Source organism: Marmota monax, unplaced genomic scaffold, assembly GCF_021218885.2.
Source record: "Marmota monax isolate L192 unplaced genomic scaffold, Marmota_monax_Labrador192_F-V1.1 WCK01_AAM20220418_F8-fsc00001, whole genome shotgun sequence".
Taxonomy (NCBI): Eukaryota; Metazoa; Chordata; class Mammalia; order Rodentia; family Sciuridae; genus Marmota; species Marmota monax.
Genome location: NW_026693777.1, coordinates 13950777 through 13963669, shown reverse-complemented (window position 1 = coordinate 13963669; position 12893 = coordinate 13950777). Strand labels below are relative to the sequence as shown.

The 12893-nt window shown below is 34.6% G+C and overlaps 1 protein-coding gene across 2 annotated transcripts in view; it reads right to left on the bottom strand.

Moving 5' to 3' along the window:
- Positions 1-12893, bottom strand: part of Klhdc1 (kelch domain containing 1) — a 51197-nt gene that overhangs the window by 30694 nt on the left and 7610 nt on the right. For both annotated transcript variants that reach the window (XM_046461758.2, XM_046461759.2), the window contains exons 2-4: positions 8599-8669; positions 8030-8147; positions 5145-5263 (exon numbers count right to left, since the gene is read on the bottom strand). In XM_046461758.2, the coding sequence (XP_046317714.1) occupies positions 5145-5263; positions 8030-8147; positions 8599-8669 (308 nt within the window). The remainder of the gene's footprint in view (positions 1-5144; positions 5264-8029; positions 8148-8598; positions 8670-12893) is intronic.

Here is a 12893-nt window from a genome sequence, read left to right as displayed (position 1 = left end):
CCTAGCATACTTGAACATATTTAATCAAATAACTAAAGAGCAAAAATAAAGAGCAGATAAAGAGAAAAAAAAGATATTCACAGAAGAGGAAAATCACAAATGAGAGTCCATTTTTTCCTGAGAAAAATTAAAGCCAAAAAGCAGTGTATTATCAAATCTTTAAAGTGCTTAAAGAAAACAAGACAAAACAACAACAAATCCTGTCAACTTAATCGGTCAAAGAAAAAAATTACCAGAGAAATTAGAAATTACTGTGAAATGAATAAAAATGAAAACAAATAGCAAAAATTATGGGATATAGCAAAGTTAGGGCTCAGGGGAAAATTAATAGCTGTAAATACTTACATTTTTTAAAAATCTCAAATAAATAACAAAACTGTACCCAATAAGGCTCTAGAAAGAGAAAGGTAAAAGAAGGAAATGACTGAGATTGAAGGGGAGGGCTAGGGATGTAATTCAGTGAAAGAGCACCTGCCTAGTGTGTATAAGGTCCTGGATTTACCCCTAAGCAACACACACACACACACACACACACACACACACACGGAGAGAAGATGAATAGGAAAAAAGGTCAAGAAAAATAATAAAACAAAAAAGTTGCTTCTTTGGAAAGATAAAAAAAATGGACAAATGTTGATCTAAATTGACTAAGAAATAAAAAAAAAAAGCTGATGATATAACTCAGTGGTAGAGTGCTTGCCTAGCATATTAGATATGGAAAATGACAAACCCCAAAAGTAGTGAGACCTGGAAAAAGGGAAGTGAGAAGAAAAGCCATCCATTGAGAGCATTTATCCTTTCCCAATACATTCTTTCCTGGTGATAAAACAAATCCTGAGAAAGAGGTGTCCATCAGACCTGGAAAAGCGGTCTCTGGGAAGAGGCTGAAGCATTAATCCTTCTGTCAACAAATCCTTCAGATACCAACCACTGACCCCAGGCCCTCCATTAGGTCCAGTAAGATAAATCCCAGAAACTGACCACTGACCCTAGACTCCCTCCCATTTCGCCCCATAAAAGAGACCCAAAATTCCTAAGCACTAAAACTGACCCCTTTACTGATTCATAAAACAAACTCCAAATTCCTGGGTGCCCAAAGAAAATTGATATCCTCACTAGACCACCTCTCATAATAATTTATATAATCCCAGGTCCTTTCTTTGTTCAGGGGTTCATTTTCCATTAGGAAAGTGGGTCCCACCACAGCATCATTTCATTCCTATATCCTCTGCTCCTGTGTGAAACTTTGTTCTTGAATAAAGCGCGGAGCTGATTTATGAGGTTTGTGTTGCTCCTGGTCTTTTTGCGCTAACATAGCATGCATTGGGTCTTGGGAATTTGAGGCCAGCCTGGCATAGTGAGCCCATGTCAAAAAAAAGGGGGAAATGAAAGAGAATATATTATTATTATTATTACTGACATTACAGAAATAAGAAAGATTATATAAGAATTCTATGAAAAACTATACATCAACAAAGATGAAAAATTCCTGGTACTAGATGAAAAATTCCTGGAAAGAAATATACTACAAAAAATAGCTCAAGAAGAAATAGAAAATGTGAATAAATATAGCACATATGAAGACTTATCAGTAATCAAAAACCTCCTCATAAAGAAAGGTCCAGGACTAGATGGCCTCCCTGGTGAATTCTACCAAACATTTAAAGAAGGATTAATACCAATCCTTTTCAAGCTATTCCAAAAAACTGAAGAGGAGGCAAACTTCCCAATTCATTCTATGAGGCCAGCATTGCCCCAAAATCAGATAAAGACACTACAAGAAAACTAACTATGTCTGAAAAGGGATTAATATGCAACTGTAACTCAACAACAAAAGAACTAATAACCCAATTTTAAAACTGAACAGAGGACTTGAAAAGTCACACTTCTCCAAACAAAATTTTTTTAATATTTCTTTTTAGTTATTGATGGACTATTTATTTATGTATTTATTTACATGCAGGGCTGAGAATTGAACAAAGGGCCTCACACATGCTAAGCAAGCTCTCTACCACTGAGCCACCACCTTAGCCCCCTCCAAAGAAGATTTTTTTTAAATATTTTTTTTAGTTGTAGTTGGACACAATACCTTTATTTGATTTATTTATTTTTATGTGGTACTGAGGATCGAACCCAGCATCTTGCACGTGCTAGGTGAGTGTTCTACCGCTGAGCCAAAAACGCCAATAAGCACATGAAATGACAGTCCACATCATTAGTTGTTGTTAGGGAAATATGAATCAAAACCATGAGATACCATTTCATACCCCCTAGAATGACTATTATAAAAAAAAAAACAAAAACAAGCCAGGCTCGGTGGTGCATGCCTGTAATCCCAGAGACTTGGGAGGCTGAGACAGGATAGAAAGTTCAGAGCCAGCCTCAGCAACAGCAAGAGATGTGGCTCAGTGGTGGAGTGCCCTGAGTTCAACCCCCGGTAACCAAAAAAAAAAAAAAAAAAAAAAACCTGAAAAGGCTTGGTGAGGATATAGAGAAATTGGAAACTTTGTACATTACCAGTGAAAAACAGTTTGATAATTCCTTGAAACATTAAACACAGAATTACCATATGACCCAGCAATTCTATTGTTAGGTATATACTCCAAAGAACTGAAAACAAGGACCAGAACAACACTTGCATGCCAATGTTCATTGTAGTTTTATTGACCACAGTCAGAGGTGAAAACCCAAGTGTTCATCAACATATGAATGGATAAACAAAAAACAGTGTGTGTGTGTGTGTGTGTGTGTGTGTGTGTGTGCGCCCGCGCATGCGCGTGCACACACATATGCACGAGTGCATGTAATGGTATATTACTCAGTCATAAAAGTAAAGAAGTTCTGACACATGCTACAACATGGTGACCCTTGAAAACATTATGTTAAATAAGACAGATTCAAAAGAACAAGCACTATGTGATTCTATTTATATGAAATACCTACAATAGGAAAATTCATAGATATAGAAAGGACAACAGAGGTTACCAGGGGTTGGGAAGAAAGGAGAATGGGGAGATATTGCTTCAAGAGTACTTTAGAGTTTTTGCTTGAAGTAATGAAAAAGTCTGAACCCCATAATGGTGAAGGTAGCACAAAAATGTGAATAATTAATGCCATTGATTTATATAATTAAATGATTAAAATGAAAAATCTTATGTTTAATATCTTTTAAAATAGGTATAGCAAAACCAGAGATCCAATGGCACAATTGGTTAGTGCACGGTACTTATAAAAAAGGTTTAGTAAAAAGTAAGTATCTTTCCTGCTCTCACTTCTCCTGCCTAGGGAAACCAATGTTACCAGTTTCCTTTATATACATTACTAGAAAAACTTTAAAGGACCAAACATACTCTGTGGGGCAGATTAAGTTCTGCAGAAACAAAATTAGAAAACCCTAGGGGCTTAGAAAATGAATTTTTTGTCATTGCTACAGATATTCACAAATATATTCTCTTTTGCAAGTTTAGACAAAGCTCAGAGATAGGGTTCAATGACTAGTTTACCCCTAGCCCTCATAACACTTTTTCCAAACTGAAATGACAAATGAGGAAGGGCTAACCAAAAAGTAAATTGACAAAGTTGTCAATCACTCTTCTATAGTCATTTTTTTTTTTTGGTACTGGGATTGAACCTAAGGGTTACCACTAAGCTATATTCCCCCATTCCTTTTTATTTTGAGCTGGGGTTTCACTGAATTGCTTAGAGCCTTGCTAAGTTGCTATGACTGACCTGAAACTTGTGATCCTCCTGCCTCAGTTTCCTGAGTCACTGGGGTTATAGGTGTGCACCACTGCACCTGGCTCTGTAGTCATTTCTTATAATTTTATGTTGCCTCAACATCCATTTTTTAAATATAAGTTGAATTTTCTCATACCAAGAGCAGAACTCAGCTACCTGTGCCACAGTTTCCAGTTTTATATCTTCTCCCAGTTCCTCAATGTGGTTGACACAGACATCTGCCTTAGATAACTGCCTTCTGATGACCACTTCCCTATGCAACAGCTAGATATAACCTACTTGACTGGCTGACTCCTTGAACCCACCACTATCACCCTGCATGGACTGCACAGATATTCTACAATGACCACCTTTCAGTCACAGTGTGACCTCCTGGAACTTGTAACCTCCAAAAACTTGTTTTGTTTTTTGTTTTTATATGGGGGATCGAACCCAAGGGTACTTTACCACTGAGCTACAACTCTAGGCTCCCCACCTTTTTGAGACAGGTCTTACTAAATTGTTTAAGCCTCACTAAACTGTTGAGGCTGGCATGAATTTGTGGGATGCTGGGATTACAGATGCATGCCACCATGCCTGGCATGTGCTTGCCTGCTTTAAACCTACCATTTAAAATTCCCCCTTGGGAAATGTTTGGATAAGGCCTTGTACTCACATAGGAGAATACTATGCAGCTATAAGAAAACAAATTTTCTAACTACGAATATGGAAAGTTGAACAATTTTCATAGTATACTGTTAACTAAAAGAAGCAATGGAGTTCCGAAGAGTAGAGAGAATATGCTGATATTTGCATGAGGAGGAGTGGAGAAACAGGCATACATACATACATATGTATTTGTTTCTAATTGCATAAAGTAACACCGATGCCAGTGGTTTCCAAACTTGTTCGTACTTTGGAATTACTTTAGGAACTTGAAAAAACCCTACCCTAAGAGACTAGAATTTAATAAGTATCACATTGGTTTGGGAATTATATAATATCCCCAGATGATTCCAAAGGCAGAAAAGTTTGAAAACCATTGCCATAAGAACACAAAAAATCTTAATAAAATCAGTTTTTATGTAAGTGGTGGGTGAAAATAGGGTGGTGGGGTACATATATAGAAAACAGATCTTTCATTTTATGCTTTTTAATATGATTTTGATTTTTGTCATATTAACTATTTAGAAAATTTAGGAATAAATTCTTTAATGTAAAACACTCAAATAATTGCTTCCACCATGTTTGTTTTCATGATATGGTTTTTACTCAGGGTTTAGAACTCCTAATGCCATCAACACCAAAGCAAGGGTACAAATATATCTTGGGGAAAAAAATCATACTTTCAAATTTTCTCTATTTTGGCCAAAAGCTTACTTAAAATAAGGATTACAGTAATGCACTATGTGTAGTTATTACATTACCTGTCTTTATACACCCAACAGGAAAGTTTATCACGAGGTGTGGGTGGCTGTCCTTCAAAGTTGGTGATTTTTTTCCAAACATAGGTGCCATCTCTTGTTCGCAAATTGACAAAATAAAGCTTTTTAAAAATGAGAACATTATTAGCATATAAGACATTTAAAAATTAAGTCTGTATTAAGGAGAACTGTCATCCAAAAATTAATATTATTCTTTATATTTTTAATAGATAAAAATTTTACATACTAAGAATTATAGAATGAATGAAAATCACACCGTGTTTTAGAAGGAAATTATATATAATTTATCTGTTCTTGCCCTATAGATATCAATTAAGAGTGTAGTTGATTCTGAAGCAGGAAGACATGGAAGAGAAAAGCAAGCATGCTGCATTTCCCATTTGTTTTTAAATTTTTATATAGTTATCTTCTTTTAAAATATTTGCAAACTTGGAAGATGAAATGATGTATTAATGATTATATTTTCCTGCACTCCTGAATTAAAAGAAAATATTACTCAAGATTTTTTCAAGATGGCAGAATAGAGAAGGTCTTTTTCCTGGGATGCTCAGTGGTATGAAACTAAGAAAACAGGCAGCTTCTCAGCAAGGTTGATGAAAAGAGAAAAAAAAAAAAAAAAAAAGGCAGAGGGACTCAAATGAATTCAGCAAAGTAGCAAGATATAAAATTAACATTTATAAATTCATAGACACCAATTGCATTCCTAGACACCAATGATGAATCAAAAGAAAGAGAAATTAGAAAAATTATTTCATTCACAGTGGCCTCAACAAACAAACAAACTTGGGAATCAATCTAACAAAAGAGGTAAAAGATCTCTACAATGAAAACTACAGAACACTGAAGAAAGAAATTGAAGAAGACCTTAGAAGATGGAAAGATTTCCCATGTTCTTGGATAGGCAGAATTAATATTGTCAAAATGGCCATACTACCAAAAGTGCTATACAGGTTTAATGCAATTCCTATTAAAACCCCAATGATGTTCCTCATAAAAATAGAAAAAATAGTCATGAAATATAAGAGGCCCAGAATAGCTAAAGCAGTCCTTAGCAAGAAAAAGGAATCAGGAGGCATCACAATACAAGACCTTAAAGTATACTACAGAGCTATAATAATAAAATAGCATGTTACTGGCACCAAAACAGACATGAAGACCAATGAAACAGAGTAGAAGATACCAAGACAAACCCACATAAATATAGTTATCTCATACTAGACAAAGGCACCAAAATTATACACTGGAGAAAAGATAGCCTCTTCAACAAATGTTACTGGGGAAACTGGAAATCCACATGTAGTACAATGAAATTGAACCCCTATGACTCATCCTGCACAAAACTCAACTCAAAGTGAATTAAGGACCTAGGCATTAGACCAGAGACCCTATCCCTGGTCTAATATAGGCCCAACTCTCCATCATGGTTGCTTAGGAATTGACTTCCTTAATAAGACTCCTAAAGTAGAAGAAGTAAAATCAAGAATAAATAAAAGGCATGGTATCAAACTAAAAAGCTTCTTCCATGGCAAAGGAAACAATCAAGAATGTGAAGAGAGAGCCTACAGAATGGGAAAAAAATCTTTGCCACCTGTACCTCAGAAAGCATTAATCTCCAGGATACATAAAAACTCAAAAAACTTAACACCAAGGAAACAAATAACCCAATCAATAAATGGCCAAAGGAACTGAACAAACACTTCACAGAAGAAGAAATACAAATGATCAAAAAAATATGAAAAAATGTTCAACAATTCTAGCAATTAGAGAAATGCAAATGAGATTCCATCTCACTCCAGTCAGAATGGCTATTATCAAGAATACAAGCAACAATAAATGTTGGCAAGGATGTAGAGGGAAAAGGTACACTCATACATTGCTAGAGGGACTGCAAATTGTTGCAACCACTCTGGAAAGCAGTAAGGAGATTCCTCAGAAAACTTGGGATGGAACCACCATTTGACCCAGCTATCCCACACTCTTGGGTATATACCCAAAGGACTTAAAATCAGCATACTACAGTGTTACGGCCATATCAATATTTATAGCAGCTCAATTCACAATAGCTAAGCTATGGAACCAACTTAGGTGTCCTCAATAGATGCGTAAGACAATGTGGTATATATACACAATGGAATATACTCAGCCATAAAGAAGAATGAAATTATTACATTAGTTAGTAAATGGACAGAACTGGAGTCTATCATGCTAAGTGAAATAAGCCAATTCCAGGTCCCAGGGTTGTGGCTCAGTGGTAGAGCGTTTGCCTAGCATGTGTGCCTAGCTGGGTTCGATCCCTGGAGCCACATAAAAATAAACAAATAAAATAACGGTATTGTGTCCATCTACAACTACAAAAAAATTTTTTTTAAAAAAGAAAAGAATAAGCCAATTCCAAAAAACCAAAGGCTGAATGTTCTCTTTGATATGTGGATGCTAACATACAATAAGGGGAAGGAGAGAAAAGAATAAAAGTTCATTGGATTAGACAAAGGGGAATAAAGGGAAGGGAGGGCGACAGGAATGGGAAAGACAGTAGAATGAATTGGACATAACTTTTCTTTTTTTTTAGTTTTAGATGGACACAATATCTTTATTTTATTTATTTTTATGTGGTGCTGAGAATCAAACCCAGTGCCTCACTCAAGCTCCACGAGTGCTCTACCACTGTGCCACACCCCAGCCCCTGGACATAACTTTTCTGTTTATATATGAATACATGACCGTGTAACTCCACATCATGTTCAACCACAAAATAGGATCCTAATTAGAATAAGTTATTCTCCACGTATGTATAATATGTCAAAATACATTCTACTGTCATGTACATCTAAAATGAACAAATAAAAAGTAAATTAAAAAAATATTACTCGATTGCTGTATCCTTTGTCATCATATCCTCCAAAAACGTACAGCTTCCCATTAATGCAAGCACCACAGCTTCCTGACATGGAGGTAGGGAGTTCTCCTTCCATTAGATGCATTCTCCTGCAGTAAAAATGACATGGAATACATTAACTTTTTCCAAAGGCAAATAAAAATTCCCCTTAAACTTCTTGAGAATCTTTTCAGTGAAAATTCCTATTGTCAATTAAAATTAAAATGTAATGGTAGTCAATACTGTAAAAACTTTAAGAAGATCCAACACAGAGATCTTTCAACCAGCTTGGAGGAAAAAAATCACAAAATATTCATACATATCACTAGAAATGGGAACTAGAGCATTGGTCTTGAGAGAAATAGTAATGGACAAAGAATGGAGAAGGAAATAGAGTAGGGAAAGACAGTCACAGAGAATAAAATATTGAAAGAAAAGGAGAGAGAGACTTATAATATAAATATTGCAGTATGTCCTACGTATGGTCTCAGATCCCTGTAGTCTATGAAAACATTTATAACAGATATTAAGACTAGACACTCTGCAATTTAAATTACTTACCATAACCCACTATCAATATCATAGGTCCAAATTTCATCATTAGGCAAATATACTTCATTGTCTTCAATTGACTAAAAATACAGAATACATAAAATTATGTTTATTGATCAGATAGTAACAATTCAAAAGTTCCTCAGGATAAGAAAAACTGTAATTAAAATACAACAAAATATAATATCAGTCTCAAAGACTTTTAAATATAAGATCAAAAGGAAATATTTTCAAAGAGAAAACAGGGAAAATAAATGTTTTAAAATCCAAAAATCAAATATATGAGTCTCAAGAAAATGATTTGGGGTTGTTACACTTTCCAAAGGGATTTTGAATAAGGGAAAATACCAAAACAATAAAATTTATGCAGAAGAGCAAAGATTATAAAGCCAGGAAAAAAGGATTTAGAAAAAGGGCAATACATTTTGAGAAAAAAGAAGGAATTAAGGAAGAAATTTTTTTTCAAGATAAAATTGTAAGAGCACTGCCTCAAATATCTTAACTCATATGAACATATCTGTTGAGTGACTACTATATGCAAAGCATAGTGTTAGGTGTTTTAAATCTAGAATCTAAAGATCAAGATAAATGTAACTAGTCAAAATGATAACTCAGAATTTGAAAAAATTCTAAAGAAGCTGATAACATAAGTATTGCATCCTAATATTTATGATGAAGAGAGAAATAAGAATAGTATAACAATATCATTTAGGTTAAAAAAAAAAAAAAAGAATTAGGAGCTGGGAATATAGCTCAGTGGTAGAGTGCTTGCCTAGCAGGCATATATCCCTAGATTCAATCCCCAACACCAGGTAAACAAACAAACAAACAAAAAGTCAAGTAAAATAAATCCTTGGCTGGGTGTGGTAGTGCATGTGTATAATCCCAGCTACTCAGGAAGCTGAAGCAGGAGGTTCACAAATTTGAGGTCAGTCTCAGTAACTCTGTGAGACCCTCAGCAACTTAGTAAGACCCTGTCTCAAAATAAAACATAAAAAGGACTGGGGATGTAGCTCAGTGGTAGACTGCCTCTAGGTTCAATCTCGCAATACCAAGAAAGAAACACAAAAACAAATTCCTTACATAAATTTGACATGATTTCTTAGACTGTATAAAATAACTTAAAAGTAGGTCTATTTTATTTATTTTATTTTTTATATTAATTTTTCAGTTGTAATTGGACACAATATCTTTATTGTATTTATTTTATTTTTATGTGGTGCTGAGGATCGAACCCAGGGCCTCACACATGCTAGACGAGCGATCTACTGCTGAACCACAACCCCAGCCCCCAAATTAGGTCTAATTTAAAATAGCAGTTTAAGAATTTCTAAAACTATGATGCAAAAATTATTAACATGCTCAGTAGATTCAGCTGTTTCTCATTGCTATGTTAGTTAAATTTTAAAACTACAATCTTTGACTAATAATTCTATGTTGGTCTCTGCTTCTTGCTCTCCTCATTCTCTTTCTGCCTCCCTTCTTTTTCTTTCCCTCCCCCACCCCACACAACAGAAAACCTTTTTATTAATTCCAAGGAAACTTCCATTCATGTCTAGCCAAGGAATCCATATTAAATGTATAAGTAAACAAAAAATTGTCAGAAGGTAAATTAATGATTCTAAGGTTTAATGACATCAGGCTCCAGTAGCCTCATGTGTACCTGATCACTCAAGAAATATCAGAGAAATGAATTTCTTTTCATGGTTTGACTAATTCCCTTTAATGGTTCCCTACTGCTCTTAGTATAGCCTAAGATTCTTATGAATCTGTATTACATTGGTACCTACCTCCAAATCTCAATTTGCCTTTTACTCATTATGCTTTATTTAGTCTTCTTTCAGTTCCTATGCCTTTCAGAGTTCCTTGCTGTTAATCTATGCTTTTTTCTCTCTCTCTCTTTTTTTTTCTGTTTGCTTAAACTTTTGGTGGTTTTAGAGATCAAACCAAGGGCTTCATGCATTCAACGCAAGCACTTTACCAATGAGCTACATTCCCAACTCCTCTCTTCTTGAAATGTTCCTTCAAAATTTGTTTAACTACTCATTATTTGGGAATCAGTTTAAATGTTACTTCTCTAATCACCCATCATAGTTTAAGAAATTAAGGTCCCTATTCAAATACTCTCATACAGTCTTGCACTTCTCCTTTGAAGTTCTTTCTTTGTGTCACACTAACCCACCACTATCAACACCACTAAACTTCATGCTTTACAAGTGCACAGATCATGTCTATCTTGTTACTGTTAATTTCCCAGAGGCACAGATCTCACACATAAAAGGCAAAGAGAACATTTGTTGATTGAGTAAATGGGTCAGTCAATAACCAAGTCGATAACTGTTAAATTGACCTATTAACTTTAGTTTGATAATTTAGATAATTTTCACTAATTTATATGATGAAAAATACAAATGAAACACAGAATTAAACAGTCTGGAACCAGTTCCTTTATACTTTATCAGAGGCTTCACTTCTACACTATTCTTTCTTTTCTACATCATCAACAATTCTTTCTCTACTGGATCATTCCTACAAATATCCAAACATGCCTTAATATGTACTCATCTTCAAAACACAAAAACAAAAACTTTCCCTTAATTCTTCTTTTTATCTCCTCCCTTTACAAACAAACAAAAAAAACACCTTTCATGATGAGTTTCTTTCATACATAGTATATGTCTCCATTGTATCACCTTTCATTTTCTTACCAACCCCATTCTAATCTGGCTTCTGAGTTGTCATTCCACTGATACTGTTCTCCCTTAGGTCATTCTATAAAGAAAATTAGTGAACTTCTCTACCAGAAATGTAGCCCAGAAAGAGGAACTATATTTTTAAAAGAAAAGAGACATGGAGCAAGAGGAAAACTAAGTCTAACAAGAAATACATTACAACAAAATAGAATGGGGGAAGAGGCAACATTTGAAGAGACAAAAGCCAAGAGTTTTGTAAAGTTGTTGAAAGTCATCAATTCTGAGATCTAGGAAGTCCTAACAGGTTCTAAACAAAATAAACAAAAATCCATACCTAGACACATCAGGACTGAAGAAAAAGGCATATTCCTAAAAACAACTCAAGAAAAGACAGATCACCTTCAAATGAACATGAACTACTATAATTTGAATCTTAAATATCCCCCACAGGCTTGGTCCCCAACTTGGTGCTCTTGGGAAATGGTGGAAATTTTAAGAGGTGGGGCCTAGTGCGAGGACTTAGATCATTGAGAGAATAACTTTTAAAGGTGTTGTGCAACTTCTGTCTGTCTGTCTGTCTCTCTCAGCTCTGAAGATTGAACCCAATGATATACAGCCCCAGCTTTTTTTTTTTTTTTTACTTTGGGATAGGTTTCACAAAGTTGCAGAGGCTGGCTTTGAATATGTGATCCAGGAATTCTGGATAATTCGATGAACAAAGCTGAAAAAATTTACATATATAAAACACTTCACCTAATAATTAGAATGTATGTTTCTTATAATAAATAGCATGTTTCTGAATACTGACCACAAACTAGTCTTTAAAGGAAGCCTAAATATATTCAAGAGAACACACTTTCTGAGTACAACACAATTAACAAAACAAAACTGATTATAGAAACACCATGTTTAAAAATCTAGGATTTTTTTCCCCTAAGCAAATTATAGGTGAAAAAAGAAATAATGGGAAACAATAAAATATGTAGAACTAAAAAATGACAAAATACTGCTTGCCAAAATTTGGGAGATGCAGCTAAAGAGATACTTAGAGAAAAATAGACAGCCTTAAATATTTGTACTAATAAATTTAAAAATAAGAAAAAAGATTTGAACATTCAATTTCAGAAGTTCAAGAAATAACAGCATAACAAATCTTGAGTCTTAAATAGAAATCAGGAAGAAAGAAAAAGGAGCAGATATTAAAATATACAGAAAAAATGTGAGAGGAGTAAGTAAACCAAAAGTTGGTTTTTCACAAGTCTAACAAACGTTTTGCATGATTACTCAAGGTGGGGAGGAAAGTTACCAATAAGCAATGTTAGGAATGGGAAAAGGGGACATGCCCTCTCTCAAGATAAAAAAATATAAAAAAGAGGTGGGAATGTGGTACAATGGTAGAGTACCCCTGGGTTCAATCTCTGGTACCATAATCAATCAATAAATATAGGAGGGGCTGGGGTTGTGGCTCAGTGGTAGAGCGCTCGCCTACCACATGCAAGGCCCTGGGTTCGATCCTCAGTACCACATAACAATAAATAAAGGTATTGTGTCTAACTACAACTAAAAAATAAATATTAAAAAAAAATAAATAAATAAATAAATATAGTAAAA